At 44.4% G+C, this 19,642-nt stretch overlaps 1 protein-coding gene across 1 annotated transcript in view; it reads right to left on the bottom strand.

The window, feature by feature from the left end:
• Camkmt (calmodulin-lysine N-methyltransferase) overlaps window positions 1-19,642 on the bottom strand; it is a 372,402-nt gene that overhangs the window by 13,257 nt on the left and 339,503 nt on the right. The window contains exons 8-9 of the mRNA XM_052746461.1: window positions 12,061-12,135; window positions 4,499-4,562 (exon numbers count right to left, since the gene is read on the bottom strand). Of these exons, the coding sequence (XP_052602421.1) occupies window positions 4,499-4,562; window positions 12,061-12,135 (139 nt within the window). The remainder of the gene's footprint in view (window positions 1-4,498; window positions 4,563-12,060; window positions 12,136-19,642) is intronic.

Here is a 19,642-nt window from a genome sequence, read left to right as displayed (position 1 = left end):
GGCAGGGCCCTTTACTCCACGGGCTACTGTGATGTTTCTGAGCTGTGGACGATTGGCAGGTGGTGATAATCAGCTGGAGCGCTGTCTGTACGACAGTCCCGCCTGCCTCCTTGCAGTCCTGTGTGAGCCCCCACTGCCTCACAGGCCTGGCTCCCCTCTGGGACACACGGCCACTTTAGAGGAATATTAGCAGATGTCATTTGCTGTTTGTCATTGCTGTTCAACTTGCAGGCTGCTCTGGCCAGATTTGAAATTGCTTTCGGGTCTTCTGATATAGGACATTGCTGTTGTCAAGACTTTAGAGAACATGGCCATGAGCAGTCACCCCATCAATCATTAGCAACGAGAAACCACTTATCAGCAGGGCAAAGAGAAGTGGGGATGCTGCTTCTTGGGATGAGTAAAATTTATTGATTTCAGGGTTCTTTTTGGGGGGGGGGTTCAAGACAGGGTTTTTTTTTTTTATATCTCTCTTTTCTAGAGAGTTCCTAATAGTACTCTGACAGAAGCCAACTGTGTATATAGTTTTCCTAGAGTTGAAGAAAATGTCCGTTTCAGGCTGGTGGCATTTTTTTTTTTTTTTTTTTTTTAATTCTTTGATAGAAGCCCCGGGCTTGGTATGGTGACTCTCCAGGTTTTGGGGCTATTTAGCTGAGGACTTGAGGTCAGCCTTAGGATCTGACATTGCTGTTGGGACAAGCCAGGGCCCACCTGAGAGGCTAGACTCTATTTCCCCTCATCTGTGACTCCTCCAGCATAAAAACAGAGCAGCAGGGACAGACGCCCTCTTTGTCTGTCTTACTTGTTTTTAGACCCTCTGACCCCCAGATGCTGATTTGGTCGAATTAGAAATCAAGTAAAGATACACCTCAAAAGTACAGAGTTTGCTCCTTTCCGGGCCTGACACCCAAACACTCATGTTGCAATGATTTAACTCCCACTGATGTAGCCTATTGGCTCTCTTCCTACCTAGAGGGGCTGTATGTATAAAAAGTGTCCTCTTCACTCAGTAGGCGCTCCCCTGGGACTAGTCAGTTTCTGCTGTACTGGGGGCCACAGAGGAAAGCAGCAGGTGCTGATGGTTATGTGCAGAAATCCCCGAAGTCTGCATCAGGAAAACAGCCTTTCCTTCCTGCCAGCCTTTCTCAATGTGCTCAGAAAGCGCCTCCTCTACCTTGTCCCTGCTGCTGTCTGAAAGTCTCCAGGTCATCCGTCCTTCAACAAGGAGAGGAGCACTCACATGCACCACACAGAAGAACTGGCTCCTCTCATTCTTCAGGAAGAGACTGGGGAGAAACAGAGGTTTCTAGAGGACGAAACCACCAGCCATAGAGGCCGGATGTGAGCCTACGCTTTCCATTTCCAGAGCCTAACTATGCCAACCCTGGTAAGTAGGACTTAGGGTCCCGGAGCTGAGTGTGGGTGAACTTGCATTTTCCCCTCACTGGGGGCAAAAAGGCCATGGCAGGAGGTTTCAGAGCCTGGTACTGCTGAGCTGGACCTGCAGCTGGGCCTACCGTCAGCCGGCCTGCCATTTCTTCTTAGGACCACTGTCTCCTAGATTAACTTCAACAGGCTGGTAGAGCAACGACTGGCTGCCGTTTCAGAGACTTACTGTCTTGTTATGTGGTCTAGGCAGGCCTTGAACTTGCCATAGAGTCCAGGCTGCCCTCAAACTCATAATCCCTCAGCCCCCTGAATAATGGAATTATAGGCATGTGCCACCACATCCCCTAGCTGCCTTGGTGAGGATTATCAATCTGGGTGGCAAGTAAGCTCCATTTTTTTTTTTTTTTAATGCCTTCCAGCATTCTGGGAACTTGAAGCATTTGGTGACTCTTGCTCAGACCCTGAGAACTTGCAGTATCCTACACAAGACCACCAAACACTTGGGATCCACCAGTGTAGCACTGGTGTTATTTCCTTGGGGGACACTTGAAGTATCTTCATACCGTGGGCCACAGAACCATGGAGGAATTGTCTAGGCTTAAAAGGAGCCTATAGCTAGCTTTAATTGTAATGCAGCCATTGCACGCGATCTTAGTCTTGAACTATGACTGTCCACTCAGTGGGGGAAGTCCTTTGGAAGTATAAGAACCAGCCATGAGAGGTAGAAGATTCACCACTACTAGGTGGGAACCCTCAGGCCCACCAGCACAAGTTGTGACCAGGATTCTTTTTTTTTTTTGGTTTTTCGAGACAGGGTTTCTCTGTGTAGCTTTGCGCCTTTCCTGGGACTCACTTGGCAGTCCAGGCTGGCCTCAAACTCACAGAGATCCGCCTGGCTCTGCCTCCCGAGTGCTGGGATTAAAGGCATGCGCCACCACGCCCAGCGTGACCAGGATTCTTGATTGCCTAGTCCACATGACCTTTCCGGGATTCTTGATTGCCTAGTCCACGTGACCTTTCTAGGATCCACAGGGTGGAGGCCCAGGGTGCAAGTCCCCAGCCCCCACAGACCTGAGATTCTGAGTGGCAGTTTCAATACGTCCATATTGCTATTCATTGCTATTCAGACTTCCTCTCTGATAGTGGCCCCCCTGAACTTTAAACTAGAACAGTCCATGGCCTTGAGTGCCAGCAATCCTGTGAGGAGCCTAAGTCAGGTATCCTACTCCTGGCTTTAATGCTGCAGGCTGGGTTTGGCCTCAGCCTCAGTATGTAGCATGTGGAAGTGTCACCTGCTCCAGGGCTTGGCCCTATCCTTCTCTTCCAGGAGGTTAAGAACTGGCTGTCCGTCAGTGGGTAGCTGTCCTGGCTCAGAGAGGGCTGCTGTGTGGAACCACACTTCAGGAAGGGAAGAGCATGGTTCAGGGTTTAACAGCCGGTACAGAGAGCCTCGAGAGATTCCAGTCCAATCTGCATTTAGGTCTATTCATAGCTTGGGCAGTTTCCTATTGTAAATCATGCAAATCTGCTGCAAAATGGAGTATTTGCCACAAATAGGCTTTGAAGGGGTGTTGGTGATGAGTGAAGTGCTGTTTGTGCAGTGTGAGATCCGGGAGTCCTTGAAAGCATTGTGCTTATGTATGAGACATTTTCATAGTGTCTTTGCATCCGAGCATCTCAGTGCCCTCCCTGAGAATCCCGGTCTTGCAAATGCTTGCAAGCGTCCTCCAAGGCTAACAGGGGAGATGAAGAGGCCCAGAAGAGGCCCGGCATTCCTCCTGCTGCCCTCAACTTGGGCGGCCTCCTCCATGTGGCAGCAGCCAGCAGCGGCTTGGCACATGCCCCTTCCTTGCCTCAAGACCTACTCCCCACTTCACAAGCAGAATCGAGAAGGCCAATTTAATTGAATTGATTGCCACTTACAAAGCTGCGGTTACTCCTCCGAGAGGCCTATTTAAAGTTTCTGAACTACAGAGAGATAACAAAATAAAAAGCAATAGTGTAAGGCAATGGATGATTATCAAATTGCTCTGGGAGCCTTCAGACTGAGAAAGATATAAAAGGAAGATTGAAAGGTATTAGTCTATAAGTCTCACTGAGGTCACAAGGCTAGAGTCTTTCACAAAAGACTTCAGAAACAAAACTTTAGAAAATACACACACACACACACACACACACACACACACACACACACGCACACACACATACACACACACACACACACACACAGAGAGAGAGAGAGAGAGAGAGAGAACAGTCATATCAGATAACTGTGAGTTCTTATCTTCGATTACACTAAGACCATTAACCTGTTTTAAATTCCTGTGGCACAGCAAAGAGTCTTACATACTTACAAGTTTTTTTTTTTTTTTTTAATGCATGAGCTTTAAACTCGTTTTCTGACTTTAAATAGATGTATATTAACTCTCCGTTTAGTCTCCAGGACCTCCTAGCCTAGTACTACAGTTCAACCAAAATACGAGTGGATACAAACTCTGTAATTTACTCACAGGCATAAATGGATATATAAATGTAAAAATGTGCACAATATTTTATGCCATGCTTGGCTTCATTGTGACCTAATATTTATAATATGTAAATAATGGCTTCCTTTTAAAGCAAAGAACTTTTAATATACAGATTCATCTGGAAGTCCTTTTTTCTTTGATATAAACAGAAATAAAAAGAAAAAAGTATTCTTATGCTACAAATAAATACCCCACGACAAAGGTTACCACTGAAGGGATTTAAAATGACAGAAGTCAACAGAAAAATTTCAATATCATAATTCTACTTTAATATGAAGATATTGTTATCAAAGGGAAAGGCTCCAGAAATTCTTTGATAAAAATAATCTCACACTATCTTTGAAGCAGTTTCATTTATTTTACTACCCACAGTGTCCCTTATCAGAAGGCCAAGGGTAAGAAGTTTCCTAGTTATGATTAGGAAAGAATCTGGTAGATCAGAAGACCCAATTGAAGTTGGACATAATAAGTATTAAAGTATTACATGACATTAATCCTGCCATTCCATTACTCCTGCCATCTTTGTGCACAGACTAATTATTCTGTAGCCAGTACGCAGGAGAAAATAGAAACATACTTACTGTGGGCTGGAGTAATCTCTTTATTGCATCAACAAGGCTGACTCTGTACTGGTCCAGAAACAGGCTGACATTGAGAAGAGAGCAGAATCCAGATTAAACTGGGCCTCCAAGCTTAATGATACCAACGGTGATAAGCACAAGGCTAATTACACATTTTACACAACACTAAAGAAAGATTGTTCCCTTCCATTCAAGGGTCTTGCTGGGGGAAATTTTAAAAGGAGATACTGGGAACAGAGTCATCCAGTGAATGTCAAGCTGTCCACGTCAGGGTTCATACCTGACTCTGCTGTGTGAATGTCACAGGGACAGGCCCCAAGATGTTCTTTTCATGAGTGTCGTCTGGTGGAGACGGAACACTTGGTACATTCTCTTGGTAAAGCTCCGTTTCCAGTAGACCTGGACCCTCTACCCACCAGGACCACTGCAGGCTGCACTCTGAAAGCAGACCACCAGTCCCATGTACCCAAACCACCGCGGCAATGTTGGTGGTGAAGCAGGGTGGACCTTCGTGATTTCCAACAGTTCGAAGGTAAGACCCAAGTAACGCCCCAGGAGCCAACAACCTCCAAAGTGAAGCTCAGGTGATGTGAGAGGATGTAGTAACTCGAGGTTTTCTTCCCTTGACCTCCACATTGTTCCTTTCCTATCCACTGGGATTTCTCTTTTTGCTCCTTGGATCTTTCGAGTATTTCTGTGTGGGTTTTTGTCTTGTCATCTCTATGGTTGAGTTATGTTGGCCCTATTTGCACTACATCTCCTCTAACAAGTTTGTCACACAGCTTCTTCATCTGAACAGATGCATCGAAGACTCAAGTTTGGGTCACCTAGCAGTTGGTGGCAAGTTAACTTACACAGTTCTATGTTCGAATGCAACCCTCTACATGCCTGGGCTGCAGATCTGACCTAGGATGTAACTGGGTGAGTGCTACTTTGTCCTTCTGCCATAGAAGACACAGGGTCCCTCCCTGCTAGAAGACTCAACATTCAAGGCACCAGGAGAAAAGATTAGGCTCTCATCCGACTCCAAACCTACCAGCACTTTGATCTTGGATTTCCTAGAGTCTAAAGCCGTGAGCCGTATGTTTCTGTTCTTTACAATTTTTCAGTCTGTGAATTCCCTTTAACAACATAGACTGCACCGAGATACCTGAGTGCTTATGAGAAGGTTCCCCCTGGTGCTGTGGTATGGAGGTGTGGAGCACCCAGTGGGAGAGACACAAGAACAGAGTTCCCTGTCACACACTGTGTGATCCTCATAACACAGCTAAAGCACTCTGCCAAGATGAAGCCTCTGGACCATGTCACCACTCCCGACTGGTGGGGTGGGGGTGGGGGCACTTCTTTCTGAACTCCATATTAGCATCTCTGAAATGTGTATAGTTCTGGCATGCCTGGGATGCCTTTTGGGTACCAATGAGCACTGCCTGTTGGTAGGAGGGCTGCTGTCCTCCTTCAGATAACAGGGCTCGTGAAGTTCTGGCTTTGACCTTTCTATGTGACCTTGGGTAACTCACTTCACAGAAGACCTCAGTTTTTTTGTCAATAAAGGTCCACCTGTGTGGCTGTGGTGGACATCAAATTAACATGTTAATTCACAATTGTATACTTACAACCTATGAGGGGTGATAGGCATTGGGACTAAGCTCCACTCCTGAGGAACTTTCATTCAGCTTCCATTTCTGCTTCATGGCTCGAAGCATGTGTACACGGTATTGTTTCTTTACTGCCTGAGGCAGCTCATTGTGGTCCTTGAAATGGAGGATGTTTACATCCAATGTGCATCTCAGTGACCCTAAAGAGCTCGCTCACAGGCCTTGCCCAGTGTTGTTGGGCTGTGCCAATATTTAGGTAAGATGTTTGTCCACACGGGTGCTCTCCAATTTGATGAGTCGAATTTTGAGAAGGGGGAGCGTGAGTTGAGCAGCGTGGTCCATTCCTGTCATCTCAGCCCTTGGGAGGCTGAGGTCAAAGGGCTATCATGAGACCAGTCTGGGCTACCCTGTGTGAAGAAGGAGGAGTACAAGAGGGGAGGAAGGGAGGTTGATGGCTTGATTCTGACTTAGTCAACCCTGAGGACTGGACCCAGGGCCTCACACATGCTAGGCAGGCACTAAGCCTGTCTCCCCCTCTAAAAAGGTGCTTTGAGCAATGGAAACAGGATCCTCTTCTGACGAGCTACTGACTATGCATAAACCTCATTTCCACCTAGCAACCAGGATAACCGAGGGAAAGCATTATCTTTCACGAAGTTGCATCCTTAAATCTAGAGCAAAGAATACATTTAATTTAAATGCTACAAAGATGTCCCACTCAGTCAAGTTAAGCAGTGATTCAAAATCATTAAAGATTGATGAGGGACACACCAGGTTGGAACTACGTCTGTTACAAATCGTGTTTTTCAGGACACTCCATCTCATTCTTTAGGGAGGTTAGATAGTATTTGCAGTTTGATATTGTTGATATATTGACTGTGGTGGTCATGGGGGCCTACAAGAGACCTCTGGCTGGTTGGATACGTAGAAGCTGAGCAAAGGACTCTTCTCGGTTTATTCCAGCGTTTTCTAAGAGCCTCAGCAGCTCTTAGAAAGAGACGAAGAGCAAGCACATTGCCAGCTGAGCCTCCAGCATGCCCTCACAGAACACTTTTTCCCCTGTGCGTTGGTAACGGCGACAAAGAGGTTAACATCACCGCAAACTGCAAAGTGCAGCTTAACACCCGGAACACATTCCAAACACAGTCATTTCAAAGGTAATGGCACCTACCCCATCGTTCCAAATCAAATTTCCCAAAAGTAATTCTTGTAGTCCTCTAAAAAGATCTTTATTCCAAGCAAGCTCACTTTTCTACTTAGCTTCGATGCAGAATTCATAACGCTTTGTAGGGTACGTTGTATGAGCAATTTCAATGTGCTTTAGTGGGAGTGATATGTAATCTCCTGAAAATTCACCCCTTAAATAAGTCCTAATGGCTCGGAGAACAGCAGTAGCTTAAGTGGATCTATTTAAAAAGGCTGAGTGGGTCAGTGATTGGGATGGAGATACCTTTCAACTCTCCCTTTAGTTAGGGATCAAAATACCTTGACAGTCCAGTTTGGCCATTAAAACACACACTCTCCCACACGCGTACACCTCCAGGTCATTGCCCGCGGCAGCAACAATTGCTTTGTTCCACTGATCCGAATCAGATCTTCTGACAAAGGGAAGGTGTTGAATCCTCGTGACCTCCTTAAGAATCCGCTGTCTGCAGAGCTAGGAGCACCTGTCATTCTTCTCCTGGAGAAAGTCATTCATTCCTCCAGAGCATCAGGAGATGGCTCTTTCTTGTCAATAGGCACAGAAAGGAAAAACCCCTGGGCAGTCTTCATGGTGGGATTCGCTGTTTTAGATTTCACTTTCAACAGAGGGACGGTCTCTGTCTGCATTCCCGAACCTGTTTTGGAGGCAGCGCCCAGTGATGTTCGAACCTCACTTGGCTTTGCCCCTTCAGTTGTGAGATTCTGGGCTCTTTGGGGAATTTCACAGAGGCTGAGTCCTCCCAGGTGAAGTGAAAGGGCTGATTACACCGGAGCTAAAGACCTTTTCAGGGGCCAGGGACTGTGAGATGTGATTAGGCTGGCCATCATCACAGTAGCTGGAAGACAAGGGACCTTTCAAAGCCTATGGCATTTCCATTTTGAGGGGGGGGGGAAACTTTTTCATAAAAACAACTTAAAAGCCAAACAGGTTTCTTTTTTTTTTTTTTTCATCATTTAGAAGAAAGTGTAAAAGAAATGGGAAAGGAACAACCTACAGAGTATGCAATCAGTGTAAAGATGCTGAAGGAGCAGGCAAGGTGGCCTGTGCAGGGAGGGAGGCAGGTCCGTGTACAAGCTCCTGCTCCTCTACCAAGCCCTCAGCTTCAGACTCAGAGATGTACTGACTGTCCTAGGCATCCAGTTCCACGGGTCAGGCAGTGGGTAGCCTTTCAGACACGCTTTCTAAGCCTTGTGAGATTCAAATGCACCAAGTCATTTCTGTATTTGCAGAACTACAATAAACTGGAGAGCCATCAAATGGTAAGATAAACGGAAGCATTCGTTGGATGGGAAAAAAGAAAACCTTACTTCCAGACTCTCAGATTGTGAGTGTGATTGAACCAGAGTCTGGAAAGGCGGGCTAAGAATTAGCAAGGCTTGCTCTTCATAACGCGGCGAGGACGGGCCCCACTGCATTCCTGCAGAAAGGAATGCTTCTATTAAACTCAACATTGAGTAAATCAATGGAAGCACTTAATAGGCAGGTTTTTTCCTCCCTATCCCTGGGCTTAAATATTCTAATATTTTGATACTTGTCAACAGCCCTCCACTTTTTTTTATAGGTGTGACTGTACCTCCATGTTTCTTTCTGTTTATTTCAAAGTTGACATTTTACAAGTTCTTTAGGAACTATTGAACCATGAAACTATTTTCCATTGTCAAAAATGCTGAATGGCGAAATAATGACTAGCTTTCACAGTTTGCTCTTTATTTTATCATCAAGTTGAGAGACTAAAAATTTGGATCTGGAGTAAGGGACGGACTGTCTCTTGTGGGAAATGAGTCATTGCCCCCCTCCACCCACCCATCCACACACACACACACACACACACACACACACACACACACACACACACACTACCCACAGGTTTATGAACATTTGAATGTAAATATAGGAATACATGAATGATTTAAGAACATAAACATATCACCACTTGCCATAATCGTGTGCATTTTACTGGAACCACAATGTGGGTTTGGGCTAGGTGAGCGAATGGAGCTTATTTTCATGTAAATGGGATCAAGAAGTACTACTGACTGGGGTTAGCCAGTCAACGAATCAAACAAGGCCACCCTTGCTGGAAATGCTTCCGTAAGAATTTAATTCATGTACCTAATATCCAGACTTCAACTTGTGCCTCACATGGCCCACTCCAGAGTTCACTAACTGACAGTGACAAAGAGTGGCGTGAGATTGAACGCGAGCTATTAAAGTGTGGCCCCTCTTGCTCGCATTGAATATTTTGGGTTTCATCATGGAGGTGGCGTCTACAGGCAGCCTTCTTTCGATGCTCTGTAGCATCCTAAATAATTCAGGGTGGTCTGCCTGCCCCATAGAAGCAGCATCCATGCAGTAACTCCTGAGGAGCAACACCCAGCCAACTGACTGTGAGGGCCACGTGGAACCCTACACTTCACCACCAGATGTACAACAGCATGGATATTACACATCACCGTACTTTCGAAGTTTCTAAGCAGCTTAGCCATCTCCGTGAATATGAAGAGAGACCATTACCAAAGCATTTCTTTTGGAAATAATATCAGCATCACCGTAAAGAGTAGCTTAATGTTTTACATTTACAAATGGGAAATTACAGACAGGCTGACATTCGGGCACTTATAACACCAGGGGGAAAAAAACCTTAACCATCGATTCATGCATAGAAAAGCCATTTATAAAATGAAGCCTCGGGTATTTAGTTCATTTGAATCCATAAATAATTCTTACATACCCACCAGATGTGTGTGTATAAGATTGCATTGTGTTATGTATCTGTAATGAAAGCCTTAAGCTGAATATGCACCGTGTTTATCAATTCTCTAAGACCCTGTTGTCGGTTAGGAGGGGACAAAAAGACTATTTTTCAAACACGTTGTGCAGCTATTTTTAACCTAACTGAGAACATTATTCAGAAAGAGCTTAACTCTTATTTTCTCTGCTAGTTCCTCTGGGACAAATAGGATGACATGGTGTGAGTGTCCGAGACACAAGCATGGCAAAGCGAGGCCGTGCTGATATTTGTGCGAAGGACAATTTAACTGTAAATCTCTTGGCCATTCCTGCCTTTCCCACATCATCAGAGCACATCGGGTGTGACCCTCATCTGAACCTTCAAGAAGACACCATTCCTGTCAGTCTTGCTGCTTAATCTCTCCTGCTTAATCTTATCTAATCCTGCCCGAATTATCTTCATCTGTAAAATGAAACCTGGAGGATCCTTTCTCATGTTCAGTGAGGAAAGGCATTTACTAAATTACTTGGTAAACCACGTGGCTTGGTTTGAGCTCCTTTTTGATTCGATGGGGGAGCGCAGCATGGAGGCATGTTGTCACTGATCAGCCGGAAATCTAGGCTTCTCCCGTATTTGGAAAAAGGGGTGTAGCAGTCAGTGCAAGGAGACCAAAACGGTCCTGGAAAACTGGGAATTCTTAGCTAAAAGCAGGACAAAATATTTACTGTTTACTGCAAAGTCCAAAAAAAAAAAAATAGTAGCAGTAGTAATAGGAGAAGGAGGAGAGGGAATTAAAAAGTCATTTAAGGGTGGTGGTGGTGGTGGCGGCGGCGGCGGCGGCGGCGGCGGCGGCGGCGGCGCACGCCTTTGATCCCAGCACTCGGGAGGCAGAGGCAGGCAGATCGCTCTGAGTTCGAGGCTAGCCTGGTCTACAGAGAAGGTTCCAGGACAGCCAGGGCTACACACACAGAGAAACTCTGTCTCAAAACAAAAACAAAAACAAAAACAAAACCCAACGAAACAAAACAAACCCTAATCTCATTGACTTGGTGGGAAAGTTGGACACTGGAACTTGTCTTTAAATAGTGATAAAGTTACTTCCTGAAAAACGTGTCTACCTTCCTCTGACTGAGATCCACTCAGGGTTCTCATCAGTGTAACAGCAAGTCCGAACCTGAATTCCCTATTTTCAAATCTAACGGAATCATGATCATGCGGAAACTCCAAGTAAGACCTTACCCTGAACAGGGAGAACACTCGCTTATGGCTCACTCACGTGTTCCATATGCAGAAATAGCTACCCAGACTGAATGAAGAAAGGCACAAAATCAGTTGAAATAATTACGAAGGTCTATGGGGTTCAGGCTCCCATTAACAAATAAGCAGATTGGGCTAAGGTGGAAGACAGAATGTCTAGGGTAAATTTATTTAAAAAGATTAGACACCTGACAAATTTGGATGTTATTTGCATAAGAATAAAATGTGATTGTGTAATCGTGGTGTTCCGTATAACTAAGAATCAGCTCCGAAAACATCAGATATCAAGTACACTTTAAGAAAGGCTATTTCCCACAAGATATTTCACAGATATGTTTATTTACCAAAGAGTCTATATGTGTGTACACATGTATATCCCTTATATCAGATCTCTCCCAAGAAGGAAGCTAATTGAGCTGTTTGTGTTGATAAACTCCTTTTTCTCCAGACTGTTCCTCTCCGAGCCATAATTATTTGCAATTTGCCTAAGTCGTCCATTTACTGATACGTCAAGCATGAAACAGAGGCAATTCCAGAAAATGGAAATGCTTCTGAAAATCAATCTTTGGGAAATAATGTGGTAGAAGTTACTGTGTGATAGAAGACTACCTCCTAACTGTCACATGGAGATGAATATTAATTTGTTGAGGTTAAGGTGGCTTTGTGCTTCATTTGTTGACTTTCCTTAGCCATCAGCAAAGCAGTGCAGCCCAATTACTCCAGAGAAGCTATTTTTTTCCCCCTAACAGGAGTTTTATGATTTTTATGTACTTACCAGTCAGCGCACATAACAATGTCAAAATGTCCTTCCAGTTGAGAGACATCTGTCTCATTATCCCATCGTAAAACGCTTGAGGAGAAAAAGATTTTAAAAATTATACTTAGGGCTTTTTTTTTTAAACTTTTGATTTTGTACGATTAACATTATTTTTTGTGGCACACAGAATTATATAAAAGGTATATACAAATTATTTCAAAAGATATAATAAAAAACCTAGGATGTAACTGTCTTCTGTATTTTATTTTGTCTTTAAATGTAGAAGAGGACGAATTCTCTACTGAGACAGGAGAGTTGAGTTTTTGCTAGGTTTATAGGTTTTTGTAGACAAAGTAGACCCTTACCTCGGTCGTTAGACTATGATTCCTGACCCTTCCCAACAACGAGGAAAAAACTGAAATCAAAACATTCTCCATCCAACCAGAATATGAACTTATAGAGAAATATGAATTTAGAAAAAGAAGTCACGTGAAATTTTCTGCATATCCCTCTTGCCTGCCATGCCAGCCACATTTCTTATTGACGAAACAAACAATGTGGCAAGATGGAAGGAAAGAACAGGCCCCTTTTTGTGGACGTTCTCAGGCCTCTAAGCACACTTTCTCTACCGACATGTGCCCCAAAAGAGGCTCGGGTGTTAAACCTCACACTAATAACAACGGTTAATAGCAGGCATTGGAAAACTTTAGCAACACTTATGAAGCCAACCAGGGGCTCTATATTCCCCTCAGATGACAGCTGTGATGATTAATGGTTTATTATAATAAATATTTTTAAGGATGTTTCCCCCCACACACACCAAAAGTGTTATTTGCAGTACTATTTTTTTTTTTTAAGTAAAATTCTGCGGCTATTTTTTACTTTGATTCTTTCGAGATGAACTGAGGGGTCATACCTGACCTCGCCAATTGTATTTGCTTATTTGGGTGGGGTTTGCATTTCTTCTGTAATCCCAGAGACAAAGTCATGCTTGAGTGCAAAAATGATCCTTAACCCTGGTGGGTCCAAATATCCTTCTCATACACTTTTATAGACATAAATGGTAGTGACATTCTTAAGGTGGAGAAGACTACACCCATCACCTCATCACCAAGGAGGAGTTGGTCACTCATTTTTTTTTATTCACACTTATTGAGCATCTACTGTATACTGTGTGTCCGGCCCTGTCTATGCATTAGCCTTGCCATTACAGAGGCTGCCTGGAGAGCCATCCAGACACACCAGGGAAGGCTTTTGAGGAAAAGGGTACCTCGAGCAAGTGGCGTGGGGACAAGCTTTAGCTCATATTATTTTACTTCCTAAGCCCACAGGAGAGCCAAGTGACAAAGGAGCCCAGCAAGTCCCTAAAAATAAAAAGGCTTACATTGTTTTTGGTACCTGGCAACACCAGCTTTTCCTGGACTTGGACATGGAGGAGGGTAAAAGCCTTCGCAGCCCATATCAGAAACTGGAGAGTTCCCAAGAGTTTATAAGTTTATAAACAAACAAGATGGTTTGACACAGTAGCTGGGAGTAGTGTGCACGTAATCCCAGCATTTAGTAGGCAGAGGAAGGAGGATTGTGAGTGTGAGGCTAACCTGGGCTACATAGCAAGGCCTTGTTTCCAAAAACAAAAACCAAAAACCCAAACAGTAGCAACAAACAAACAAAAAGTATAGATCTCTAATAGACCTTCACAGACCGTAAACGTCACATAGCCATACACGTTTTGACAGAAAGCATTAAAATCATCTGCAATTTCCCCTTTTGCCAATGACTATCAGATGCTTCTAATTCATATGTGACTGCTAAGGCACAAGAAGACAAATGGCGGGAACCCCGCAGTGATATTGGATATTGGATTCCTGGGGCGCTTCAGACTCCTGGTTGAACAAAGGCTAACTGGAGGGATCAGGTCTAGCAGCAAAGGGCTATGGATCAACAGAGCTGCTGTGATGAGTTGTGTCTCTAAAGAAACCCAAACACCCTCCATGGCCACACAGCCCACAAAACATTTCCAAAAGGCATTTTCCTTGGGTTTCAAGAAATTTAGCCCAGGCTGACCCTCTAACTGTAACCATGAGCGGAGAGTGTGGTGGTGTAGTTAGAATTCAGCTTTGGTACAAGAGACACACGCAGGCTCCGACCTTGATCCTGACCTTTAGCGGCTGTGAGTCTACACAATTACTCAACCACTCTGAGTCTGTTTTCTGTAAAATGGGGAGGAGAATGGCTACTTCCCTGGACTCTCAGATGGCCACTTCCCTGAATCCTTGAATAGCCACTTTCCTGAACCCTCAAAGAGCACCTGAAGTTGTACTGTTTGCATAGCACATATTGAGAATGGCCTCCCATAGATCTGCTTAGCTGACCTTCTCATATATATAACGGATAACTTCATTATTTAAGGATATGGTCCTTCCAATTCTTCTCTGCCAATGCCCTTTTTCTCCATGCAGAGACTACCATACACAGCCACACACACACACACACACACACACACACACACACACACACACACACACACACTGTGCTTCTGCTATGGGAGAAGAACCAGATTTTTTAATGTTTGTGTCCAACTTGCTGCAGACCCATGACTTTGTAAAAGTCAGTACAAGTTAATAGGTAAATGAGATAATGAAACAAAAACCAGGCAGTCCACTGCAGGAAACGGGGATGAGAGCCTTGATCCCAGCTACCTGGAGGGTGAGGCAGGAGGATCACAAATTCAAGTCAAGTCTGGGCAAATTCGTAAGACTCTGTGTCAAGTTTACAGGGGTGAAGGTGGGACTTCAGATGTTAACTCCATGGTAGAGTCCTTGCCATGCCTTGGACCTGGGTTCAGAACTCATTCCCAAAACTCAAAGGCATTCCAAGTCCAAGTCCATGGACTGTTACACTCATATTTCTAAATGTTTACTTTCAAGTCCTATGTCTCCCCTGCGCCCCCCCCCCCCCCGCCTTCTCTGTGTAGCCCTGGCTGCCCTGGAATTCACTCTGTAGACCAGGTTGGCCTCGAACTCACAGAGATTGCCTGCCTCTGCTTCCCAGGTGCTGGGATTAAAGGCGTGCGCCACCACTGCCTAGATCAATTCTTAAACACAGCCTGTTGCACATGCAATTTACAACCAGGTTGCCATCCTTGCACTACTCACTGAGTAGCCCTGCTCTCGACCTTGTCTTTATCAATAAACCCTCATTCACTCTCAGACCAGCCCTGCTTATCTTTCCCAGCTTATTTCTAGGAGTTTTTCTGACCCATCTCTTGTTATGAATTATCTACTGTGCATGCAGGGAAACATGCTGGCATGCTGGGCAGATGCAGCAGCAGGTGACTGGCGACCCACTCCATTAGGGCATGGCAGCCGGGCGGCAGGTAGACATTCACAATCCAGACACTACATCCACGCAAAAATGGTTTATTTTAATAGGATGAAGAGAAGATAGGAAAGAAGGGGGGGAGAAAAAAAGAGAGGGGGGTCGAGGGGTGCACACCTCGTGGAAGTGGAGGGAGAGGAGAGAGAGAGGGGGCGGAGCTTTTCCTTATGAAGAGACTTTCATGTCAGGACATAGGGTGGCGCCAAGGGGCGGGATCAGAATATTAACCCCACTCCTCAGTCCCTCTGTCTACTGTCTCCTGACCCTGTCCCCTTCTCTAATGCTTACCTTCCTCTCTTGTCCAGTCGGTCTCTTGGGCACATCCTCCACTCCCTTGTCTCTGTCCTCACAGCTGCTGAACCCAGCTCACTGACTGGTCCAGTCAGTGCCCAGGGACCTGAGTGTGGCTGCTTCTGCTTTAAATTCATGGCCAGGAACTCCAAGGGGCTCAGTGGTGTAGGGACCTGTGCCCATTTGCTCTTCCGTTCTCTCGGGGCGTTGTTACTTTATACCATTGTTCTTTCTCAGCATTCTAGCACTTTCTCCTTCATTTTAGTCTCCACCGATGACCTGCTTTTTACTTTACCCTCAAGATTGCCAGTCAGACAAGAATGTCCCTAATCTCTCACTGCAGCACATAATGAACTCCCTACGCTGTCTTCTGCCTATTAACTCATTCCTATCTCCCTCGCCAGAACCTTCTTACAGAGATCCACCCCTGCTCACTGAGATCCACCCCTGCTCACTGAGATCCACCTCTGCTCACTGAGATCCACCCCTGCTCACTGAGACCCACCCCTGCTCACTGAGATCCACCTTTCCTCACTAAGATCCACCCCTGCTCACTGAGATCCACCCCTGCTCACTGAGATCCACCCCTGCTCACTGAGATCCACCCCTCCTCACTGAAATCCACCCCTGCTCACTGAGATCCACCCCTGCTCACTGAGAGTCATTAGTCCTTGAAAGAGGATGAGCAAACCAAATAAGCCCCACAGTTACCCCAGTGTGATGCCTTGGGGGAGATCCTGGGTTGCAGCAGAGAGGAAAGAAATGAGAGAGGAGCCAGTAGTTTAGAAGCTAAACAGATGGGATCCAGGGATTGGAGAAACCAAGGTGACCGGTACAGAGGACCATAAAGAAGAAAGCTGTGCAGAAATGACTCACATCTCCCAAAGATGGCTCTCATAGATCACTCAGCAAGGAGCTAACTCTGTGTGTGTGTGTGTGTGTGTGTGTGTGTGTGTGCACTACTTGAGGTTGGGAAAGAACCATATGAGAATGTTGGGGGTCTGGACCAGAGGTCACAGGACAGGGCCAGTGCTCACAGGGCAGGAGTGGTGCCTGCTCTTAGCAGGTGCCCCTCCCCCCAAAAAAACCTCGGAATGATCTTGGCTCAGAAGTGGGAAACAGTTAGCCCTAGAGAAACTGCTGAACTGCTGGAATGAGGCAAATTTTAAGAGCCAGATCCTAAAATAAGGAATGATTACAACCTAACACAGCTGTACCCCAGAGCAAAATGCAAAAGTATTTTCAGGAACAGAAAAACCCTCAGATCCCAACAAGTTAAAACTCAAAATGCTCACCATATTATCAAAGACTGCCAGAGAGACGAAGAACATTGGAATTCAATCTAAAACTGACACAGATGTCGGACTTTCAAGAAGGGAACTGATCTCTGTATCATAATAGTGCTTAATGTATTTCAAATGTGGTTTAGAGACATAATAGTTTTTTTAAAAAAAAAAAATCTAAAATTTTATAAACTGAAAATACAATATCTGAGGAAAACTGAAGTAGACTCAATAGATTAGAAATTTCAGAGGAAAGGATTAGAGAATTTGAAGACAGAGCAGTAAAAACTACCTCAAATGAAGCAGACAAGATGACCTGGCAGAAAAGGCGCCTGCTGCCAACCCTGACAATCTGAGTTTGGTTCCCAGAACCCACGTGGTAGGAGAGGAGGACCAGCTTCCCCAAGGTGTCGTCTAACCTCTGAGTAGGCAAGTGCGCACATGAGCACACACTAATAAATAAACAACTGTGAAAAACTTAAAATCTATCCAAAATAAAAAAAATAGAGAAAAAGGTTTTTTTAATGCAATGTAAGTAAACTGGGAGACAAATTTAAGTGATCTGATATTTGAGTTCCTAAAAAGCAGGAAAAAGGAGAAGGCTGGAAAAAAAAAACTAGAAGAAATATTGACTGAAGACTTTACTAATTTAATGGAAACCATTAATACAAAGATGGAGACATTTCAACAAAGCTCAGACATATGAAACGTGAGGAAAAATACAAGCCACACACTAACCAAAGCGACTGAAAGAAGTGCTAATTAAAAAGTTTGCAGAGGACGAAGAAGATAAGGTCAGCAGAGGGCACTGTACCAGTGGCCTGGGAGGGCTGAGACAGCAACCTGTCTACCTGGAATCCCGCAACCAATGGAAATAGGTCTCAGAGAAAGAGGGAAGACGTGCTTTTGGACATTTAAAACACACACACAAAGGCTGAAGGAACTGATCACCATCAGACCTGCATTCCTCCAAAAATGTCAGAGAGAGTCCTTTAGAAAGAAGGGAAATGGTACATGGAGATGTGTAGCTATACAAAGAATGGAGAGAATCAAGAATAGTAACTCTATAGGTAAATATATGTGTCTTAAAAATCATTTAAACTTCAAATGGGACAAGCTAACCAAACACTAAGTATTGTGGGGTCTATAACATGCTTGAACAGGTACATTGTAACACAACAAGAGCATCAGGGTGGAGGAAGGGAATGATGACATACTCCTATGAGGGTTTCACATCAACACGAGGCGGTGTATCGTTTGAGGATAGATTCTGATGAGTTGAAGATGTATACTCCAGGGCCTGGGAAGATGGCTCAGAGGATGAAGTGATTGCTGGATAAACATAAAGACCAGAGTTTGAATCCCCAGCACATATATAAAAATCAGAAGTGGCGGCAGCATTTGCCTGTAACCTCAGCACTGTGGGTAGGGCGGAGACAGGTGGATCTCAGAAGCTCACCAGGCAGCCAGTGACGCCCAAATGATGAGTTCCAGGTTCAGTGAGAGACCTTGTCTCAAAAACTCAGGCAGGAGGATAATGGAGGGTAGTATGCTGTCGTCAACTGCTGGCCTCCACGTATGTCTTCAGGGGCGAGTACCCTCTCCCCTAGAATCTATACTATAAAATCTAAAGCAAGAATAAGAGTAATAAATAACAGAAGTACAGAACAAACTAAATCCAATAGGAGGCAGAAAAAGACGAAAAGGAACAAAGAATAGCTGAGACACACATTAAAAAGCAAGATCACAAGTTCAAAACTAACCATGTCAGTGATTGTATTAGATGAAAATGGCCTGGACACTTCGATTAGAAAGTGGAGTATCAGACTAAATATAAATCTGGCCAGGCATGGTAGTGCATGGCTGTAATCCTACTCAGGAGGTTGAGGCAGGAAGATCACAAGTTTGAGGCTAGCCTGGGCAACCTAAAAAAGGTCCTATCTTAAAAATCAAAATGACAAGGGGCTGGGAGATAGAGTTGCAGAGCATTGGGTCCTGGATCAAGCTCCAATCACCAAAAAAAAGATAAGAAACAAACAAATCTAGGTCCAAGTACATGTGGCTTACATCAAAAGCATTTTATACATAAAACCACGGAAAAAGACATGTGAACGCTAGTCAAAAGACAGACTAGATATTTTAACCTCAGACAGAGATTTTGGAGTAAAACTATTACTAGGGTTGAAGGAGATGGTTTCATCACACTGAAGGGCCAGTTAAGGAGGCTGGCATAGCATACCTCAAGTTCATGCTCTGGGTAACACTGCATAGTGCTGAAGGAAAGAGACAAAACCCAGTTACAGCTGGAGATTCTAACATCCTTCTCTCTTTAATTGGACAGGAGATGGAAAATTAACAAAGGTAGAGGCAGACAGCTTTAAACGCAATCAATCAGATAAGTTAATTGATATTTATAGAACACTCCATTAATATAGAATTCATATTTTCTATTTTCAAATAGATCTATTATGAATCATAATGTAAGTCTCAATAAACTTAGCAGGATCAAGGCCATACAAAAATATGACCCTTGCTTACAATGGAATTAAAGTGGCTACCAATGAGAAATTAGAAATCAATATGCTACAAAATCTCAAATACTGAGAAAATAATTATTAGACTTATAAATATTCCAGAGCCCAAATAAG

Source organism: Peromyscus californicus, unplaced genomic scaffold (assembly GCF_007827085.1).
Source record: "Peromyscus californicus insignis strain IS unplaced genomic scaffold, ASM782708v3 Scaffold_1__1_contigs__length_55948999, whole genome shotgun sequence".
In the NCBI taxonomy this organism is placed as follows: Eukaryota; Metazoa; Chordata; class Mammalia; order Rodentia; family Cricetidae; genus Peromyscus; species Peromyscus californicus.
This window is presented reverse-complemented; position numbering and strand designations above follow the sequence as displayed.